The 23,171-nt window shown below is 32.0% G+C and overlaps 1 protein-coding gene across 1 annotated transcript; it reads left to right on the top strand.

Moving 5' to 3' along the window:
* The first annotated feature begins 203 nt into the window (after positions 1-203).
* Positions 204-22,907, top strand: LOC130450487 (aminomethyltransferase, mitochondrial). Its single transcript, XM_056788888.1, has 6 exons — positions 204-493; positions 5,143-5,351; positions 8,035-8,234; positions 15,122-15,250; positions 20,260-20,429; positions 20,488-22,907. Exons 1-6 carry the CDS (start codon positions 244-246, stop codon positions 20,751-20,753), a joined length of 1,224 nt encoding a protein of 407 aa, XP_056644866.1. The 5' UTR covers positions 204-243; the 3' UTR covers positions 20,754-22,907.
* Positions 22,908-23,171: the final 264 nt, after the last annotated feature.

The following is a 23,171-nucleotide window of genomic DNA, read 5'->3' as shown; positions in this document are numbered from 1 at the left end:
CAATGTCCAGAAATATTTTTCATTAGAAAAAAAATATTTAACATAATTCTGCCACTGTATTCAACGATTTTGGTACTGAACAAATTACATATATCGAATAGAATTATAATATATTTCACTTCTGTAACACAGATACAAAAATATATACTTTATTTATCGATATATTTGACCTTCTTATCTTTTTGTTATTCCAGCACTAAAGAGGAGCATCGTTACTTTCAAAGAATATTCTGTATTATAAAGATGTTTTCTGTGAAAATAATTAATAAACTAAACAGAAAAGCAATAAGAAGAACGTTCAGTGGGAATGTCGTGGGTGAAAAGACAGCTCTATATGATTTTCATGTGGAAAATGGTGGAAAGATAGTTAATTTTGGAGGATATTTACTTCCCGTGATGTACAATGATTTCAGTATGGTAAACTCCCATCTGTTTACACGAAAAAATGCATCTTTGTTTGATGTATCTCATATGCTTCAAACAGAAATTCGAGGTAAGTATATTTAATGATAATTTTCAATAAATTTTGTTTAATATATTATTATTGTTAAAATTTGAACATCAATTTGAAAAGATTGTGCAATTGACAAATTAGAGTATTCTATACGTGGAACTTTTTATCATTAATTGTGTTATGAAATCACTTGTTCCGAATTTTCAAAAGTTTGGGGAACGAATTAAAATTTGTCATGGAGATTGAGAGTTCCAGACTCGGAGATTATAAAATGTGAATATACATTAGTAATAGGTAATATGATCTAAGTGTAGTGTATAAATGAATTAATTATTAGAAAATTGTTTCAAATTCCTCCTATGTATTAGGATAAAAAGAAGTACATAACTTTTAGTTGAGAAAACATTACAATACATTTCTCATTTACGTATATAATGTGCAGTCGTTGTGTAGCTTATTATTAATAATAGAAAAAATGTTAATAACTTTCCTCTTGCAAATATAATTTAATGCAAATTGAGCTGATATTGGAATGATGGAATGACAAACTGAGACATTCATTAAGCTCATTACATTCTAACCTAAAATCAATTTTTCAATACTAAAGTAAAATATACTTTTTTATTATACAAAGGAAAAAAGTACTTGATTTTAGCTGGAGATTGTATTGTCTTCGAAAGCTAAAATCTAGTATTTTTCTCGTGTATAATATACATTTTTTTCTATGAAGGGAAAAACGATGATTTAATATTGAAAAATTATATTATTACAATATGCAACTCGATATGGAATTTAAATTTTGAAATTAGTAGGCTATGTTGTACTAGCGACAATTAGTCCTGCGTCACTAAGAATACTTTTAAGTAATCAAATAGCTGTCAATTTAATTTTGTGATTTGATTCAAAAATTTTAAGCTTGGTGGTTGTGAAGGAGTTATTTTCAATACTATACAGTAAGAAATGTTTGATTCCGAATTTTCTTTGACTCCACTGGAATTAGTAGAAGTGCGTAAAGTAATGACGATAACTTTGTTATCAAGACGCGCATAAGACAGTGTAATTGTAGTGTAGTGGTAGTGTAAATAGTGTGTTCAGTATGAATATCACCAAAAGGCTCCAGAAATTCCAACTAAGTGCAATCAGTATAAAATATTCTTAATATTTACGTTGCAACATTTTTATTACGATAAAAAATCATATAGATCAAAATTAGTATCATTACGGTTATTATTACGAGAAAATATTTTTTACACAAAAGTACATAAGAAAACAGATCGTGAAATCTGGAACCATATAAAAACTAACTTGGTTATGGGTGAACAAGAATTTACTTATTTTAATATCCCTTGACTACTCCCAAAATATGATTTCCTTAAGCAAAAGATATTTGGAAAAATAAGGTTCTTTCAAAAAATTGAATATCTATAATTATTTTTAGAAAAAAGTGTATGATTTGGCCGATCAATGCACTATTTAATTAATAGTATTCCCGTTTCGACTTAATTTTTGTCTTTATTCAAATATAGCTGACCTTGATAATAATCTAATTATAACAATCAACAGCTCACCTACCACATAAATATCAAAATGTCAGTGTAAAAGTCTAGGAATAAGCGATGGTGCCAGGTCATTAGAAGATAGCCCTTAAACAACTACAGCAGAAATTGCGTTACAACCAAATATTGATCAGTCATTTGTAGTAGAGTTTTTACATGATCTTCATGTTTGAAGGTTTTTGGATAACCACGAAGGTGGATTGGATCAATACGAGGTCACCTAGGTCACTTGATTTTACCCGCTTTGATTTTTTCTGTGGAGACATTCAAGAAGTCGGATTTAAGTTAACCGACCAGACAAATTAATGGACTTATGAAACTCAAGTGGACGAAAGTCTTTCAGAGTAATTCCATAGGGAGAGTCTTCAATGTTTATACAAAAAACCGCTGAATGCTTCTATCAACATTTATTACTATACACTATAGTGATGCGTGCCCAATATTCGATTTAAGAAATTTCTAACAAAGGGTTGATAATACTGAAAAAAATGTTAGCCATATCTAATCAATAGTCATTGATACTGCAAATAATTCATTTCTAAGAGGAAAAATGAATTTCCGAGCTACATTCAACCCAAAAAACTTTATTTTGGTCAAAAACAAGTATATGGTAATAATGGATTATTTCAAAAAACAAGGTACTATGATATTTCTGGATGATCTGGTGTTAATGGAAATATATTTTTGATCAATCCAATCCCAGCTAAAATTCATCCAAACAAAAATATTAGACTTAATATAGCATTAGTGCAAATAGCAACTACACTAATGGATTGTAGACGAACAGTATATTCGGCACTAAAATCACCTTCAAATATCGCCAATTTTGAATTTCCGATATGTGACATTTACAAATCATTGAAACAGGGCAGAGCACGTGCACAATAACTGATCGAATGATGAAGCACTAAATAGAGAAATTAAGATCTACGAGATAAGACCAGCTAAAAGGTAGGTGCATTGTTAATATTTTTATCTGAAAATTGAGGAGTTGGCTGATTTTGCAACAAGACACATATTTAAGATCAGTAGTGTAGAGTGTACTAACATAAACATGTGCAAATTTGCATCATAGAAACTCCTTTTCTTCCTTTCCAAAGTTTACACAATAAAACTATCTTGCAAAACATGCTTTGAAACAATATACCTATTCATGATACGAAGGTTGCTACTAAAGTTATAAGATGGACAACTAAAAACAAATATTTATAATTGGATATGGCTTTATTGTTTTTCAAAATCAATACACTTTTGCGTGCGTTTGAAACAATTGTCGAAGTACTTTTTCCATTCCGATTGAGGTACATGTGACTTCAACGTAACAAGCGCTAATGGAGCGGTTGCGAGATGTCCAGTTATTCCGAAAAAATAGGCAGCCAAGTCCTTCGTGCGTAAACAACTTTTGCTGGATTACACTTGTCTTGGAAGACCCATACATTCGATTGTTGTTTAGTTTCGGGTTCATATACATAAGTCCATGATTCGTCGCCTGTCACGATCTTATAGACGTCTTTTGAAGCATCGCGATTGAATTTTGTCAGCATTTCTTCTTATCGATCGATAAAAGCTTTGTTTAAACGATTATCAAATTATGCGGCATCCAACGCGAACAAATGTCATATGACCATCTTGTATTATTAGTTTAAGCACAGCATCAATGTTTCTTGCACAACAGCCGATTTTGGACGACCTTCACGAAGTTCATCTTGTAGCGAAGTGCGCCCACGATTGAATTCTGAAAACTAGCTAAACACGCTGGTTCGAGATGGCTCTTCATCACTAGAAGTCGAAGCAAGTTGATCGGTTCGATGCTGTTGGTTTAATACACGTCGAAGTTCGTAGAAAATCATCACATGAAAGTGTTCGCGATTTAATTCCATTTTGTGAACAAGTTGAATGTAAAGGTATGTGTAAACAACTCAAATAGCACTCGTATGACTACACGTTCCCTATTAAAAATATCAAATTTTATGAAGACAATGTCGAACTTCACATATTCACATCAGTGTTGCCATATCTCAAAACGTAAGTAGCAACCGTCGTAGTGAAAAAATATAAAAGCATGCTGGGAAAATATTGAAATTCTTATAGGTTTGAAAGAAAGGTTTTATTCATTAATTATTAAGAAAAGTAATGGTCTCTAGTAAGGATTTGTAATCAATTCTTAGCAGCAAAATCTACGAGTATTACTAAACTAAACAGTTGGTACTGCTTGATATTATTTTGTAAGTAGTTTTTAAAAATTTAATTGCGAGGTTGTGGGCAAGAGACCACTTCTTCCACTCTTAGCTACGCTACTGTCTAAGATAGATAAACTGAATTTCTAACTATTAAATGTTCGATATATTGACATAAGTAACTCTGGGTTAAACTGCTATATTTTGATAAGCGTTATTTCTTTTATGACTTATTCCTTATTCACTGAAATAATTTGATAATTGGTGGGATAAGGTTGGTGTACGAAGTTACCTACTGAACTTGTTATTCAGTGAGAGGCGTGCGTGTACAATAAATATCATTTACTAAAACTAAAATTACTGGAAACCTAGACTAAAAAATTGATATCAAGGTTTGCTTCAGTATTGGAGAAAACCATCAATAGATGAAAGTTATGCTACTGTACGCAATTCCGAAAACTGACTTTTAGAGTTACTTCTTGAAGCGAATTAACACTGGGAACGAAAATCAAACGGAATCTACCTTGTAGGATGTCATTCAACAAAGCGGAGATATGGAAATGGGATTTGTTTTGTTTGGTGATTGATTATGATATTAGTTCATTCTTTTTATCAATACAATTTTTTCTTGACGCCTGTTAGACCGTTTTCAATTGCTGTAGATCTAAATTCAATATTCCATATTTCAATTACGGTAGTAAGGTTATTATTTACGTAATGTTATATTAATACTCATTCGTAATATTAATGCTAATAACGGAAAATTAATAGTTATCACAGTTTTTGGGAAAATCCTTACCTAGCAATTAGTACCTAGTTGAATAATTAAAAATTTAAAACTTAATGAAATTATAAAATATAGTATACAATTAAAGTGTCTCACCGTTTATTTTTAAAAAAATCTGCATGCAAAATAATTATTGTTTATCATTGTTCAAAATTGTATCTTTTCCAGGAAGTAGATGTATTGACTTCCTAGAAACCATTTGCACAGCAGATATCCAAGGAACTCAAATTAACGGAGCAACTCTTACTATATTTACAAATGAAAATGGAGGTATTATAGACGATCTCATTGTTACAAAAATTACAGACGATCATCTCTATCTAGTATCAAACGCTGCGAGGAAACAACACGATCAACAGTTGATGTTAAAAGCTTTAGTAAGTGGGCATTCACGGAGCGTTGTTATTCAATAACGAGACTGACGCTGAAAAATCTTTTATCAGGAATTCATAGATATAACAAAAAAACAACTCTGAAGCGAATTAAAGTTACGGCTCTACTTTTACAAAAGCGGGAGATACTGCATTCGACACAAAACGTTTCTTGGTAAAAGATGTCATCTGATGGCATTTAGTTCATGTGCACTTCTTCTGTAGCACTGTCAATATTTTTTTGATAAATGCTCTAGCAAAGCATTATAAATTATTTAAATTACTCCAATAGCTTAAGCTACATACGCTATGTAATCAAATAATCTATTAGGTGAGCTGAAAAATTCGTGAACTGACACATAAATAGCGTTACTATAATTAAAACCATATTTCCAGTTAGGTCCAATCTTCAAAGTCACGAGTATAAATTTGATAGCTGTCGTACAATTAGTTAGCATTTGAGTGGAGCAACGTTTTTTAGTTTGAAAAAATTAATTTTGTGTGTTAATAGAGCATTGCTTTTTAGCAAAAAATACTATTGAATCCAATGCTTGATTCGATAAACTTTATCCGGACATTGCTCCTTTGAGAAGTGGTTTGCTAAGTTTCAACCAAAACCAACAACAAATTGATGATTCTGAGCAGTTTTTTGAGCTGTTCAACACAAGAGTTTCTAATAATGTCTCTAGTTGGCAAAGGGTGACATTTCCCAGTATGTACACTCATGACTGCAGCACCGTCTTAACTTTGGACAATTTATTTATGGGGGCTATAATTTTTTTTAAATACTATTATCTAGGGAGTTAGCATTACAAACCACTGGATTTACGAATTCCCTTAACGTCTCTACAGGAGAGTAATATAGCGCAAAACAATAAGAAGCTGTATTTTGTTGCAAAAATTTGTAGTTCCATCGGTATTAATAGCAATATAATTACTATTTCACTTTATTCTCGACTTCTTCTTCGTGGTAAACATAAAGTATGCATTCGAGAAGGTCATTATGGATGTCTTTAAACACTGTTGTCTTATTAAAATGTTCTATAAGCTCCCTATATAGTTTTGAGCTCAAATCTATCAATCCTTTTATTTATCGACTTAGTTTCGTCATAACCTGTTAAAGCTAATGCAAATGCACGATAAAACGGATACAAATCAGTATTCTATTTAAAATATATTTATTCTTCCCAATTTTCTCAGTATGAGTTGCTGATGTTTATCTATGAACAGTATTTGAATATGACAAAATACTTGTTTGGATATGCCATAAACCTTTCGTGCCAGTTTTGGTTTACATTACTTCTAGTATGAATAAGTTCATACTAGACGAAAAACTAGGAAAGTCAATAAACGTGGAATAATTAGTGCAAGATGAGCTCGAGCATACAAGTTTTTTTAATACGTTTTAATTTTCTTCCAAAAAATATATTTATAAGAGTAACTGTGCTAAGGTTACTAACCGTTCCGGAATAAACGGGAGAGTCCGGCTTTTTTATGTACTTCCCGCTTTGTCAATTGTCCACAAAAAGTCAAGCATTGAGAAGTTCTGTTCCACATTGTCTCCATTCACTTTCTTCTTCTTTCTTCCATAATAGTTTAGATTGTCACTTCAACTCTTTTATGGTCAACTTCTACACCCTGCTCCAATTGGATATTTATCCTTTGCTATTTTTACCAATCTATTGTCTGAAATTCAACTAATATGTAAGTACCTCTGCCTGCAGTGCTTCTGGGAGGTATGAGTAGCCTAGTGTCATTGTTGCCGGTCCCAGGACCGGAAAGAAGAGGAGGGTTGAGGGGCCAGGCTAGCAGCCTACCACTTAGAAAACAAATAATTAGCTCAAAGTACCAATAGAAGTTCTCGATCCTCCTGTGAGATATATTAGGAAATAAAACAAATATAATGAATTATTCCGATAAGACGTCCTGCTTCGACAGAAAGAGTGTTTTTATTAATTTGGACGTGTGAAAAGAAAGGTATGGAAACGGAACCTGTAAGTACAACAGTTGTAACGTGAACGTGTATTAAGTGTTATTAATCCGGTAAAACGACCGGTTTATATAAAGGTTTTTGTATTGAGATAGAGCAGACTTGAATGACAAAAATATGTTGCAGATAAAACGACTTCACAAGTTCGGCATAACCATATGATACTTGTAGTTAATTGACAGTTAGTGGGTCTGTTCACATAATAAGAATTGCCAATATTAGCAACAATAAATAATAGTCAGGTGTTTGATCTGTAAATTACATTTTTTTCATTTTCCTGATTTTCCTATCTTAAAAAAATAGTTTTCAGTGTCAATCTCGTATCTGTCCCTTAAGTAGAGTAGAAAGTGGGTAACCCTTAATCGGGAGCATCATTAATTGCGTGTGGAGGTCAAACCTAATAACATAAATCTCACGTAAGAACGAGAAGGTGTTTCGGCAAATATAGTTGGTGTTTTTTCTAGTCTGAAATATCCCGAAATATAATACAATTATTTTATATATTAAAAGCTATCGACAGATGTGGTGATGTAGTGTTGACGTTTTTTTGTTAAACAAATCATTATGACGTTTTAGTAATATTCTTAGAACTCTTATTTTATGTATTCAATCACGTCACACTTGAAAGTAATAAAATTTTCGAGTATTTTGTAGGATATAAATATATATTTGAAACAATTAGAACAATTTTTGTTTAAGGAAAAATATAAACGGTCAAATTTGGATACCGACATAAAAATAAAATTTTTCGATCCCAAAGAAAGAAGCTTATTGGCTCTGCAAGGTCCTAAAGCAGCCGAAGCATTACAAAATCTCACTGAAGTTGACCTGTCAAATTTATATTTTATGAATACTACTACAGCAACAGTGACCGATGTAAAAGATTGCAGGATTACGAGGTATTTTTTATACTTAAATTTATACTTTTTACTCTACTTTGACTAAGAGAGCACGTTTACAGAAAAAAAATGGAGTGATGCTCAAACAATGGTTACTTATTGCTAAACACAGCTTTCTACAAAATAGGAGCCGACCAGGCTCTGCAAATTGATCAACGTATTTCCTTGGACGTAGCTAATCGATTCCCCCTATACTTTGCCGTTAAACATGACCCACCTCATAAAAGGTGAAAACTAAAGGGTTGCTTACTGAAACTTATTGTAATGTATTTTGCTCGTTGCTAATAGTCGATTCCCTCAAATGATTTTCACAATTCACATGACTAAAGTGACTACCCCAAACTAAAGTATGCGTCATTCGGCGATTATTTTTTAAAACAATATTCGAGGATTGTCTGAAAATGTGTCCGAACCAACAAATAAACAATATTTTTTTCCATTTTTATTTTAAAACGCAGTCTCCTTTCAAGTTCATTTTTTTCCATGGTGCTCTAACACTTTTAACACTTCCAATTAATCATAGTTCGCGTCGCGTCGTTTTCCTCAAAATAGGCGTTTACGTATGTATAACGTCCTCGTCTGATGAAATCTGTCTTCTTTAAGGTTATAAAACAGGAAAAATTGTTGGTGTCCAGATGTATTGAATACGGTGAATGGTTAACCAATTCAAAAAATTTCTAAATTTTAGCCATAGCTATAACCAAAGTGTTGAAAGGTTTTACTGATAAAATAGTTATTTGTATGCCAAGGACTGAAAGTGCTACTTTGTTGAACGAGTCTGAAAATTGCGAGACGAGCAAAGCAACGCGAGTAACAGACGTGTCCAACAAAGTATTTCAGCCGCGGCGTACAGAATATTTGTTACACGACGCATAAGATCCAAAACTTTTTCAATTACATTGAGGAAAGAAAATAAATAATAGATAATTAGAAACCATTTATTTATAATTTTTTCTGGTGACACCACTTCATATCGAGTTCGTACTGCTTTCTTCGGTGAGATCAGGTGGCATGGATTCGAGTAACTCTTCATCGCATTGTTATCCATAAATTTAGACAAAACGCAACTTTCGGTATGTAAATGTATACAGAACGAACACCTTTCAGATGGCGTCGTCTAAAGAAGTACTTTATTTAAAAGTGTGCTCGCTTTTTTGTAATTTCTCTATTTACACTATCAAGCAATGATGCGTAATACTCTCCTGTTTCAACTAAAAAAATCTGACTGATTATGCTTCAATCGCATTAATAAGGCCTGAGAAAAATTTATTTGGATGATCCAATGTGAGCAAAAGCGGCATCCAATGCGGGGATGGCTTACGTATGCATATCCTTCAGTAAGTATATGTCAAATGTACACTTTTGTTATTCTGCTTCTTATATCTTTCTAATCTTAATCCGATGGTCGATAAGCTGCTCAAAGTTCACATTCGTAAATAATGGTCCATAGTATCCGTACAGAGTGCTTAACCATTTGCGTATGCGTATTTCCTTCTAAAAACAAATATTCAACAGCTCGATACTCATTTTTTCCGACTTTCAGGCAAAATCTTCAGAACGATTTACTTACGATTTTCAAACAGAAACTAAGCGTTGGAAATGACTGAAATTTCTCTCAACGCATACGTAAATATATTTCCGAATTTACATTGATATGTGCTGACATCTGGAGATCCTGAATTTCCCAGAAAACCTCCGTACAGCATTAAAATAAGGGATTCTGTAATTTCTGTACTTGCCAACCCCTTTACTTTAGTAAAGAAAAATCAACTTTGCACTGTCTTGCCGAGATCTTTGAGTAGAAAAAAATTTTCTGTCGTCAAGCGAAAAGAATCCGCAGAAGTAACCATATGAATTTCATCTCCCAGTATGGGGTAGTTATTTTATTCATATTTTCGCTGTTGCGAAGACATGATTAAATACATTCTAATGAGGGGTAAGTTTTAATGTAAAAATAATTTGTTGTAACAATTTTAGGTAGCAATCATATAACTTTATTTCGGATCTGTCAACAATTTTAACGGCATTGCATAGGAGGAATTGATTGGTTGGGTACTAGAAAATACGTTGCAACAATTTGCAGTATGCAGTATTACGTTTTCCCCCTATGGGAGAAAAACATTTACTTGCTCTCCATCTTCCATTACCAGCTATTTGATAGAAAGAATCTTGTCTTTAGCAAAGAGTAATTGTTAGAGCATATTGCACATTTATATTCATACAAGATAGTCCCATAGGAGTTGTGAGCATCTCTCTTTTGGTAGCTGATTTTACTTGACCCAAGGGCAAAATTAATTTAGAATAAGATACCCCGATCAATGAATTTGTTGGGGAAAATTGTTTAACGAGGTAAGAAGGGTGTGATTTTAGTAAAAATAACGTTTTTCTTGCATATCTTTTTATCCTTCAATTGAATCAGTTATTAGAGGAACCTATGTCCATTTCGTCCAAAATTACGCTAGACATATTAGATTGGCTTAGATATTGGTGAAGGCTAGACAAATATAATATTTCCATTAAATTCATCATTGAGTTTTAATGTGTAGACTTTGGAAAATGATAATATTCAGACATCTTATTCGTATCCCAGAAATCCTGGTAGCGCTCTTCCATATCGCGTAATTCCTTTTTCATACGCTCTATGTGCTTTTCCTCATATCTCCTAAATTTTCTGAAAACCTATCCAGGTTACTATAGAGTAAGTGAAGTTTTATGCTCGTTCTCGTATTACATCCCATCTTTTTTAATTGTAGCAGAAGGTCTTCTACAAGATAATTTTCAGAATTCTTATTTTCAAGAATGTTCTGCATTACAGAGACGAAAGCTGTCGAAGCCTGTAGTTATAACTCAGTTTTAGAAATTCTAAATTCAATATCTTCCGTAGGTTGTCTAATTTGGGATCCATCAAAAATATCGCTTTTCCATAGTGAGCTAAGGAAATCTTGGCAATTGTAAAAGAAGCAGTTTTCATCTTTGTATAGTGATTTAATAAAGTTTCAAATGCCCAGTTTTGTATGTAATGATGGAGGGACAATTTTGTCACGAGAAATTAATGAGTTCTGGACTATATTTTTTTCTAGACTTTCTAGACCAGTTTCTTATGATCTGCTTCAAAGATTTTCAAATAGAAATTAATCGTCAAGATTTCTTATTCTAATCCAAAAGCATCCCAAAATACTCAAAATAGATATTTTACTCCAACTCTGATATAATCTTTATACACATTTTCTCCGCATATATAGCAAAAATGATCTGGACTATTTAAACAACTTCTTTTGGAAGTACTCATAATGCACCTAACCTAACACAGTGAAATAAGCCTGTTGTGGATTCTTATATATCCTCAAATGATAAAGATCAATAGCAAAGTAACTCGTTAAAAAAATGTTGACGCCAGATTTGACAAATCCAAGTCAACCACACAATTCGCAGCAACAGACAAATAGGTGAATTTTGTAAATTAGTGTAATCAGTCCTAGCCGCAGAAATGTGTATCTCTCAATGGGTTTTCTTCAAACTCAAGCATCATCACTTACTCGTATTGCATTAGCAGTTACTTTTTATCTATCTTACATGATCAAGCTCGTGAAATTGCTTTTCTATTTGTTCCTTGTGTTATAGGTGGCAACTTCCATTTCTATCCGTGTCTTATCTTCATAACCAAAAAGTTGTAGAATTATAATTTTGTGCATTTCTGTTAAATGAACCATTTTTCTTTATTATTTCGAACAATAAACGAAATTCAAACGACAATGACACTTCTTACGTCTGCTAAGAAATGTGTAAATTTTAAGTATTTTCCTTAAACATAAATTACTCCGGGTTGACTGAACGGATTTTAACTTTTTTTGACTCCTCAAAATTGTCTTTACTTATTCTATTAGGTAATAATAGTTCCAATTATTATGTCAATATTACTCATGCTGTCACCGGGAAACTGCGTTATGGAAGTTAAAATGGAAATATATAAATATGTCTTGTGTCAAATTGATAAACCTAGTAATTTGTTCATTTACGTGTCATTGAGATTTGTGTGCATTAAATTCGATATAAAATTTACTTAAAATTATATCTAAGATGATTCTTACAAACGAAGAAGCATTTGATATGATAGGCATTTACTGAATATTATTTGTGGGTATGGTTATATGTTAACATAATAATTTATTAATCATTTTATTAGATATTTAATAGGACATTATATGTCTTTTATATTTCATCCATATCATATAGTACTGCATCATCAATTGGTTGATCGTGATTACGACAGAAGGTTGGATTCTTGCAACTGGTTACTACATATGGTATGTGACGACCCTCAATTACTGTCACGTATTTTGTGGTCAGACAAAGCTACATTTAGAATAATCCACGCTGGATGGAAGAAGTTCAGTATCAGGGGCGATGGTCGGTGAATGTATGGTATGGTATTGTAGATGGTCAGATAATTGGACCTTTTATTTTTGACAACGCAATTAACGGGGAACGCTATCTAAATTTTATAAGGTATGAATTACCACTTCTTCTAGAAGATATATCATTAGCAACTCGTAGGTTTATGTCGTTTCAGCACGACGGGTGTCAGGCGCATTTCTCCAGACAAGTTAGAGAATTTTTAGATAATGCTTACCCTGATAGGTGGATAAGAGTGGAGGCCTATTTTTTTGGCCAGCCAGGTTACCAGATTTAACCGTCTTAGATTTTCATCTCTGGGGCCGGATTAAAGACCTTTTTTGTGCAATTAGACTCACCACTAGAGATAACATGATCGAGAGAATACGAAACGCCATTCAGAGTATTTCGGGAGCAGAAATTGAGACTGCTGTTCAATATACTCTTCAAAGAATAAAAGCTTGTGTCGAAAATGATGGGCGACAATTTGAACATTTAGGTCGTCACTAGAGAGGTACCTTAAGTTATATTTCTATTTTAACTTCCATAACGCAGTTTCCCGGTGACAGCTGAGTAATATTGACGTAATAATTGGAACTAATATTAATACAATAAGGAAAGACAATTTTGAGGAGTCAAAAAAAATCCGATCAGTCAACCCGGAGTAATTTATGTTTAAGGAAAATGCTTAAAATTTACACATTTCTTAGGATATCTCGTAATACGAAAAAGATATCGACATGCAGTTTTCGCTATTCTGTTGCTAATTTGATCTACTTTTATATTCCTTAATTAAAACTGCATGTTTCCATTTAACATTTCTCAAGGATAGCTAGATTTAAGAAAATAAATAAATAGCGCCTTCTAGCGTATACGTTACTCATTAAGTTGCTTCGAATTATAACTCTCACATTGGTAGAAAGGAATTCTCTTCAAAAAGACTAAGTTTGCATAGATAGGTTAAGTAGAACTGGACTTACAGGCGTTTTTTCATATTAAAGTTCCCGCTTCTCCCCACCTCTTATTTGAAGAGATAGACTAAAACTTGCAAAATCAAATATACGCTGAATTTCTTGAAGAATACGATAATCATAGTTTAAATGTATCTTAATTAGGCAAAATTTGTAAATTATTCATGTTATAATTTTTGGTGTCTAATTACGTCCTCTGGCGGTGGACCTACAACTCTGTAAATAATTTTCAGGTTTTTCTCGAGGTCACATTTGTTATGATTTTTTTTCCGAAGCTGTACCATAAACGGTTGCCGATATATGTCCGAGAGCCATTCTTATTGGGACACCCGCTACAATAAAAAGTTGGTATTAGCCACTGTCATATTACACACCTTGTAATTTTTCTTTGATAAAATGCTCATTTAAAAATACAAATCCACGTGCCATAGCTTTCTTATTTATTTATTAACGAATTTATTCTAATTGGCTGTTCCACACACACTGTATATTTATAGAGCATAAGAGAACTTTAATCTGTAAAAAAATTTAGTTTAGATTCCTTGACTTAGTCCAGATTTCGTACACGTTATTTGTGAAGCTGTGGAACATAATTAGGTTTCAATAATAATTTGTTTATTAATAATGGTTTTTTGCTCATAACTTCGAAACTAATAGACATGTTTCTTGACGTGCCAATTCTAGTTTTGTATATCTTTTGAGACGAAAAAATATGCACGAAAAACGTTACTTTCACTGAAATCACACTATTCTTAACTCGTTAAAAAATTTCGGCAAATTTTGTGATGACTACCAGGTGAACTGAAAAGTTCATAAGCTAGCATAGAGAAAATCTTTTTTAATAGAATTTTTTTTTTATTTTTCAAAATAGACGCCATCGACGGCGATATAACCATTAAATCGGTTATTTGGATGTCTTTAACATTAAAATAGGGTTTAGTTTCGGTGATAATCTCTTTATCGGTGCACAATTTCTATAGCGACTATTATCTTGAGTTCTGAGAACAGAAAAAAGTTGCTAGAGACTAGATCTGGAGAATACGGTGTATACGGAAGCAATTCGAAGCCCAATTCATGGAATTTCACCATCGTTTTTCCAAAACGTCCCTTTGATATGTATAGAATCTCAGTTATCTAAGTTAGTTTCAGTTTACGATTATCCAAAATTATTGTGTGACTTTTTTGATGTTTTTATCGGTGACTCTTTGAGGCATCCATTGATGATTCATCTTCGGTACTTTTTGCGCATCGCTTTAACTTAGCAAACCATAATAATGTTCATGCCAACTCAAGTCTTGGCTTCAATAGTACATTTTTGCCAAAAAGCAATGCTATATTAATACACAAAATTAATTTCTATCTATTTTTGCTTCATAAAAATGTTATATATTACAAACTAATAATACGGCATTTCATATATTTACTTTTGAAAGTTAGTACTTAATAAAAATCATCTGAATTCAATACTGGTAGCGCCGTCTATGATCCAGCCTACGAGTTTAAAGATTATTTCTAATTTTTTAGATGTGGATACACCGGCGAAGATGGTTTTGAAATATCGATTCCTGCATCTTATAGTGTGAATGTTGCGAAGGTTTTATTAGAAAATAATTGCGTAAAATTAGCCGGACTTGGAGTGAGAGATTCGTTAAGGTAATTCATCAATCACGTTAATGTATAGTGGAAATCGGCAATTTGATATTATTTATAACTTGTTGCTCTTAACACATTCCTGTGATTTTTAATATATAATCAAACAATTTGTAAACAAATTATACAGGGTATCCATACTGCCATTATTTCGGAAGCGAATAAAAAGCAGAGATGAAGATAATGTGAAATTCAAAATTATTCCAAGTTCAATTCAAATTATATCTGTAACTTGCTATGTTTTGTTCAAAATGCTCCAAGTATACTTTTCTCTCTCGTCAATAGTTATTCGAATTATTGATATACTGGATCTTGAAAAATGTATATTCGCGGATACTGATCTGAATATTCAGGAAACATATGAAAAAATTATTCGAAAAGTTATATTCCTTTGTTATTCAGTTGAAATAAGATTTACAATTTTAATTAATATGTTCGTTCTGAAATAAATTGTAAAAGGCTAGTAAGAGTAGGTATACAGTTATAATATTTGATGCTCAGTCTACCTGGTTAAATGGTTTTCCTTTAGAGTCTCTTTAAAGTATCGAATAGGAATTCTAAAAGTAATATGAATTCATGTATTACATAATAAATCCTTCCTTCAAAGTCCTTTGCTTGGAGCTTTGTGTCACCCTGAAACAAAATGAAATTTTAATGAACATATATTATGTATTGAATATTAATAATATAATAGTACCTAAAACAACAACATATCTATTTTTATATTTTCTTAATTATATAATTATATACTATATAATTATATATATATTGCTATGGGTCCGATTTGGTTCAAAATTAGCATACATGGCTTTTTTGGCGGCGGATTGATGTTATTAGAGTTTGGTTGAAAACAAATGAATATTTCGAGGGGTTGCAGCGCAAAAAAAGTGATTTTTGACCTTTGCTCACCTCTGCAGGTCAAACGAAAAGCGACTGAAAAATGAAATTTCACATGTAGGTTCAATTATTTGCGAGATGATTTCCTGTCTAAGGTCGAAACTTTCCATCTCCACCCCTCTCCATTTTATGGTAATTTTTGTTATATTTTTATTTTTTGGCCAGAAAATGTTTAACTAGAGGGTTCGAACTTCGCATGCAAGTAGGGGTGATGTTGAAGAATTGTCTTTCTCAAGTTCAAAGTTTTCTTCTTCAGTTCTTCTAGCACAAAACGCCCGAAATCATTTTGCTCGTTGTAATTGTTGAACTGGACCGCCTCCTATTTAATGAATATTACGAGTATGATCGTTGCTAGGGTGGTTATTTTTACTTACCAAGAAATTCATTTTTTGGAAAGATTGTTTGTGTATTAGTTAAATTCTTCATTCGACGAAAAATTCGACTTTCGTGATGGAGCTCTGCTGCTCACGGCTTTTTTGATATTTATGTTTGTGATCCATGGATACGGATCTCTATATTCTAATTCAATCGGTGTCGGCACGCGTGACCTTGAAACGATAGTTAATGTCGTGCTCGCCGCAACGACAGGCAGAACATGTCTGACTTCCTTTACATTTTTTTATCATTTGACACTAAGCTGCTTAGATGATATTTGCGTTTGTTTTTGTTACAAGAGTTAAAATAATGTCTGCAAAGTTTTGTAGTTTAATTTGCAATTATTTCAATATAAAAAATTGTGAATGTACGAAGTGTAGAATTTGTGATGTATTCCCGTAAGAAACGAGTCACAAATCGGCAATAGATAAATCATTTTAAGGAACTTGTTTTCGGCGAGATTTACGATAAAATGTTATCGAAAATGAAAAAGATTTTGATGGTTTCCTTCACATCAGAATCTAGTCACACTCGTCATTAGAAGTTTCATTGTTATCTTTAACATGTAAAATGATAGATATTATTAAAAATTTTCTGTTAAATTCGGTGGTTACTGAAGTCATCAAAAAAGTTGTTAGGCCCCTGGTAACTCGCAAAAGATAAAAAAATTGCATGACATCCAACCATTCCACAATAGTAAAGCAAAAACTAATAAAAAAGTTGAACACAAAAAGTTTTAAACTTTTTCCAAGACCAATACGCTGGAATTATTGCTATCATATGTTGGAAAGACTTGATTGAATCAAAGATTCGATATCGCTTCATGTTTCTAATAACATGTATATCTGACTTTATTTCTCTAGTACGAGCATTGAATAAAATCTATGATGAGATCAAGGAAAGTTATAAGTATAGCTGCTGTTCTGGATTTTGTGTCTATTTTTATGAATAAATTAGACTAACATTCTTCGGAAATTAATAAAAATATTTTGTTTCAATAGCCACAGTTTGAGACCACCCACGGACGAAAATGAATTCTTCAATGATATTCTCATGAAAAATAAAGATGCAGACAGCTTTAGATACTGAAGAAAATCTCGCAGAAGCTGTTACTGTTGGAAAAGAACATTGCCAAAATCACTATGTTAAACAATTATGATGACGATGGGCCGAATCTGAAATGAATTAAAAAATACAAAAGCTGATAGAATAGAAAGATTGTTTGAGAAGTTTTCGACCTCAATCTGAAGATATGAACAGTTATCAGTATAAATTGGAGAATATATTTGCGCATGGCTTGACAGATTCTCACCAAAATTTCATCCATTTTCGTGGCTTAATTTCTTATAGACGATCGTATAACAAAATCATTGCGAAATATAATAAGTTGTTTTTAAATATTTGTTTTAAAAAGATAATACGCCTACGCAAATAACAGAGGAGTTGGATATTGTCTACGAAGACTAGTATAACCGTAAAATTTTGGGCAACTGAATTCACACCTGGCCTTATCAGTGCTTGGGACGGCCTAGTACTGCGACAACACGCAATTTTCTCGAAAAAGTTCAACAAATGGTACTGGATGACCGTTGGATTAAGGTTACAGTCATAGAAGAGGCAATAGGTATATCAAAAGAACGCATTTGTCAAATATTGACTGAAAAATTATACATGCGTGACTATCTAAACGTTAAGTGCCGCGTTTGGCCCAATTTAAACATTTCCCAAGAGTTATTGACGTAGTATAGGCAATATGAAGCATTTTTTCACTTCGAATCATAACTACAAATGAAACCATCACTACACACCTGAAACGAAAAAAAAAGTGGATTGCAAAGGGTGAACATGTTCCGATGAAAGCTAAGACTGTTTCATCAGACAGAAAAGTGATGGCGACCGTTGGAATAATCATGGGATTGTGTTCATAAACTATATTGAAGAAGGTAAAACAGTAACAGAAGAGTATTACGTATCATTGTATCATAAGATGAAGATAGAGTACTTTTCCATTAGGACGTTTTCATATCACTGTAATTGCAATAGTTAAAACAGACGAATTGCACTTTGAATTGTTTGACCAGATCTGGTTCCCTGCTATTTTTTTCTGTTTCCTAAAAAATATTCTCATAAGAGGAAGACTTTATCGCATACGTAAAAGTTGTTTTCTATTCTAGGAACCGTCACTTTTTTTTCAAAAATTCGTCTTCTAGCACAAGATTGTCCAACTGAGCCCAGTATGTCTTTCGTGTCGCTGACAATCTTGTCACTTCTTGTCACTTCCATTGCATAATTATTTTTAGGTGATCATTCTATTGATCCTTTTTGGTCACTATTCTTTACTAACCACTCTTGAAACTACAGCTTCCTTAGATTTCGCCTTGTTGAAGTGGGAACTGACCACGTCGTCTGCCGAAATGCCGCCTCCCTAACAGACACCAGCTCGATGTTCGATATCAAAAATGTACTCAATCCAACTTGCGATCTTGAACTGCATCAACCACTTGAGGCTGTATGGTCAATTCGGATTAAGACCTTCTTTCCGCTACTTCCGATACTGGCAAAAGTGTTCCACGGATTAAACTACCGCCAAAAGTTGTCTTCTCGTGGCGCAATAGTTTCGTTCCGATTTCGAGAGAACTTTTTCAATTTCTACGTTGCTTGCATCAGTGTCAAGAATGAAGTCCCACTCTGGTAATGGACATCCTAATATCGGCGCCGTGGTTAAATGTCTCTTCAAGGTCTCGAACGCTGTTTGAGTCTTCATCCCAGTGCAAAGCATTTTTCCTGTGACACGAGTTAGTGGCCTGGCGATATCTCCAAATAAGTCCAAGGAAACTCCTAACTTGATGTTTGTAGATTGGTTGCGGCCATCGCCGAATAGATTTTGGGTACACCGCCACTCCTTCATTGATCACTATACACCTTCTAAATTCTTCAGGTGCTCATGAAATGTGTTTCCCAAATAGATCAGGCTTGTTTTCCAAAATAATCCTCTCAAAACGTTTTCCAAAAGACATTCAAATGTCACGGGTGCATTATAGAGTACGATTTTGTAACACTACATTATTCAATATCAGATGATTTTCGGATATAATAAATTCGTGCAATTTTTTTATTGAAATCGTAAACAAGGATTGTTAAGTCATCACCAGTGCGTTGCAATATTTGCAACCCTGAGTGATTTAAGCACTATGGTTAGTTTATAAAAATGATGATAACCGATGAACCTGTTGGTTACTGTCTGTTTTCACTGTTTTTAACTCCTCACAAATTTCTATTTCTAAATATTAGTAAAGAACTGGATTAATTAAAATATGACGATACTGACACTGAAAATTAACCAGAAGAAAGTAAAAGTTAATGTATTGTTTTATATTTATATTTTTTATTTGGCATCTAAAATATAAAAATACAAATTTCCTCATATGACAACCATTATTTGTGTCTTCACTACTTGACTCTTTATTTTCAGAATAAGCAGATATTTTTATTACAAAGAATTATTGTTATAAAGTTTAAGAAAAAATTTTCCATATTTATATAAATATTTTTGAGGCTCACTGTGTGAAAAAATTTTTAAACACGTCATCATCTGATTACATTAGTCGTCTGCCAGCAGCAGTGTTAATGAAAACATCTATTTTGGTTAATTTTCAATCAATACTTACCCCTTTGGTGCATAAGAGATATCGACATTTAATTATTTATGCTTGGACTTATTGGTATTCCAATATTTTTAGAATGGAAGCAGGTTTGTGTCTTTATGGTAACGATATAACTGAAACAACAACACCTATTCAGGCTGCATTAACATGGCTTGTGGCAAAAAGAAGACGGGAAATGAGAAACTTTCCAGGGGCGGATATAATTCTCGAGGAGATTCAGAAAACATCACCAATCAAAAGAATAGGTAATTTCACATGACAAATATGCTTTGAACATATATAATTGTATAAAATATTTCATAGGTTTATTGTCTTCGTCGGGTCCGCCAGCTAGACAAGGAGCTATAATTTTTTCTGTAGACGGAAAAGAATTAGGAGAAGTAACATCTGGTTGTCCGTCTCCAAGTTTGGGAAAAAACATTGCAATGGGTTATGTATCAACTGATTATAGTAAAATTGGTACTAAAGTTAGTTTAAAAATTAGAGATAAATTGTACGAAGCTAAAGTCAGTAAAATGCCTTTTGTAAAAGCGAATTATTATGTAAAACCAAAACAGAATGTTAATTAAAAATGAGAAAATGTTTCTACTTTTATTATATTTGTAAGTACTACTGATACATAGATAACAAATTTTTAAGATATATAAATACATATCCTTCCAATCGTTCCACGAATTTTAACAAGAAGACCCCCAATAATCCGGCGTCTCCTATAATCCGATATGTCTACGAGAATTATTATTTTTCGTAGACAATCTTCGCTGATGTATGTTTCAGATCAACCACCTCCTGTACGCGCCGTCACCATTGTACTCGACCTTTGAATTAATAGTACTGAAAGGAGTAATGAACAAAAGTTTGGTACCCAGCGAAAGACTAGCAAAGAGAACGGTCGTTGTCCATATTGTTTGGCGATAAGAAACTCGATCAACGGGTCTTATCACAAATACAACGGACGGGAATTATACTTTTCGGTTTTCGAAAATTATTTTTAAAAATTTATTTTACAATAATTGAATGAATACAATTAATCTCAAGCGAACTAACTGATATTCATTGAATGAACTATATTTTCAAGAACGATACATATATTCATTGCCAAGTTGTTTACAAATATTTGTATTTAGTGTTTATGATATTTAATACAATTGCGTTTTATATAAATGTCCTTCTAGAATTTTCTCCATGTAACTCCTCCATCCCTAAGAATGAAAAATGACGGAGTTATTTTTCATATCTTGTTGTCTTCTTTCTTCTAATTCGATGTTTTCTTTCTTCTTTTCTTCAAATTTCTGTTTTCTTACAAATTTACTTTTATATTTACGAATTAATCATAATGTTATGAAAATTACACAAATTATTATTATTATTATAGTAAATAGTCCAATTGATACATGGATTTGCGGATTATAAATTTCATGAATTGGTTTTATATTTCTAGCAATTTTATTTATTTTATATAATTTGTCAAAATCTATGTTGGTTGGAGATTTATAAATTTGATTATTTAAAAATTTGAAGTTTAATTTCGGTAATATTATCGATTTTCCTTTTTTAATTTGTATGTTGGTTGAAAAAATTTCACTTTCTATTTGAATACTACAGTTCTTTGGAATTTTTATAATTGATGGATAACTTATTTTCAAATAACGGTCCGAAACAAATTTAGAAATCACTTCAGTTTCTGAATTTGGAATTACTAAAAGTTCGTTATTTGTTACTTGTTCTAATATAGTTTCTTGAAGATTTATTTATTTAACTAACAACACAATTTTCGGCAGAGCGTCCGTTTAACAATTCAATAGTACAATTGTCTTTTAACTTAAATGTTTCTTTACAATAATATTTCTCTTCTAATGCCGGACATTCTTCTTTAATAAAATTAACTTCTTCTTGACTTCTGGCCAAGTAAGGTTGAGGAGGGATAAATATTGTATGATTTTGGATTATAGGATGTAAATGGAAAATTTTGGGATTTGTTCTTCATTATAAATAGTACTTAAGTATTTCATCATTTCTAAAATTTCTTGACTAGATATTACTGAACTATGAATCGTATTTAATTTTAAAAATGTTATGGCGTTTTCAATATTATTATTTAATGTAATCAAACTTTGACAGTCCAGATTAATCTGTGATATTGTACTGTGAAATGTTATAATATTATTCAAAGTTATTATTTTATTTTCTATCGAAATGTGAAATTTCTCTAAATTGTCAGAAAGTTTCTGTTGATTATTCCATAGAGTCGTAATCGATTTATTATAATGATCAATTAATTTTTTATGTAGTGATATTTGTAAATTTACTTCATGAATTATGTGTTTTTAATTTTGTTGTAAAACCTTTATAGCATTATCATATCTTTCTTCATCATCTGAATCTAGAGTTCCAAAAAGCCATTTATCTATTTTTCCTACTGTATTTATTAATCCTCTTTTTAATCTTAAATGTGGATAAATATTTTCTGATTTTCTATCTAAAGTATTAAATCACAATTTCCGTTCTACTTAATGATTATTCGGCTAAATTATGATATGAAATAGGATTTGTAGCGTTCGCTTGGGATAAATTATTTTTTAAACTATAATAATATTGTTTCAAATTATTAATTTGTTTATGAATAAATTCTAAATCTATATAATATATAAAAGTGTATTTAGTATATATAAGATTACTGGTTCCTAAATTAATGGGTAATAATAAGTTATTTACTTTTGTAATTGTTATGTCTTCTGTCTTAGTTGTCTTGTAAAGTAGTAGTAATATTAATACTGTCGTCAGCTTCATTATTCTGTAACAATTTTTCTGTTTTAGTTTTTGGTTTTCTAATTATGTTTTTGTGATAGGTTCCTCTATCAGTTTCTAATAATATACTAGTCTTTTATGATTTCCGCCTTTTTAAATTTAGGTAATTTTTTATCTCGGAATTTTGTTTTTATATAAGCTGTATTTTGATTTTCATAGGAAGGGGGATCATTTCTATT

This window comes from Diorhabda sublineata, chromosome 11 (assembly GCF_026230105.1).
Source record: "Diorhabda sublineata isolate icDioSubl1.1 chromosome 11, icDioSubl1.1, whole genome shotgun sequence".
Taxonomy (NCBI): Eukaryota; Metazoa; Arthropoda; class Insecta; order Coleoptera; family Chrysomelidae; genus Diorhabda; species Diorhabda sublineata.
Note: the sequence above shows the minus strand (reverse complement) of the source record. Positions and strands in the feature narration are given on the sequence as shown.

What these genes read in the sequence shown, in the direction of transcription:
- LOC130450487 (XM_056788888.1), top strand. Translation starts at nt 244, where the DNA reads ATGTTTTCTGTGAAAATAATTAATAAACTAAACAGAAAAGCAATAAGA. An exon ending in GGAGTGAGAGATTCGTTAAG is followed by an intron (nt 15,251 to 20,259) that starts GTAATTCATCAA and finishes CAATATTTTTAG; the next exon opens with AATGGAAGCAGGTTTGTGTC. An exon ending in ATCACCAATCAAAAGAATAG is followed by an intron (nt 20,430 to 20,487) that starts GTAATTTCACAT and finishes AATATTTCATAG; the next exon opens with GTTTATTGTCTTCGTCGGGT.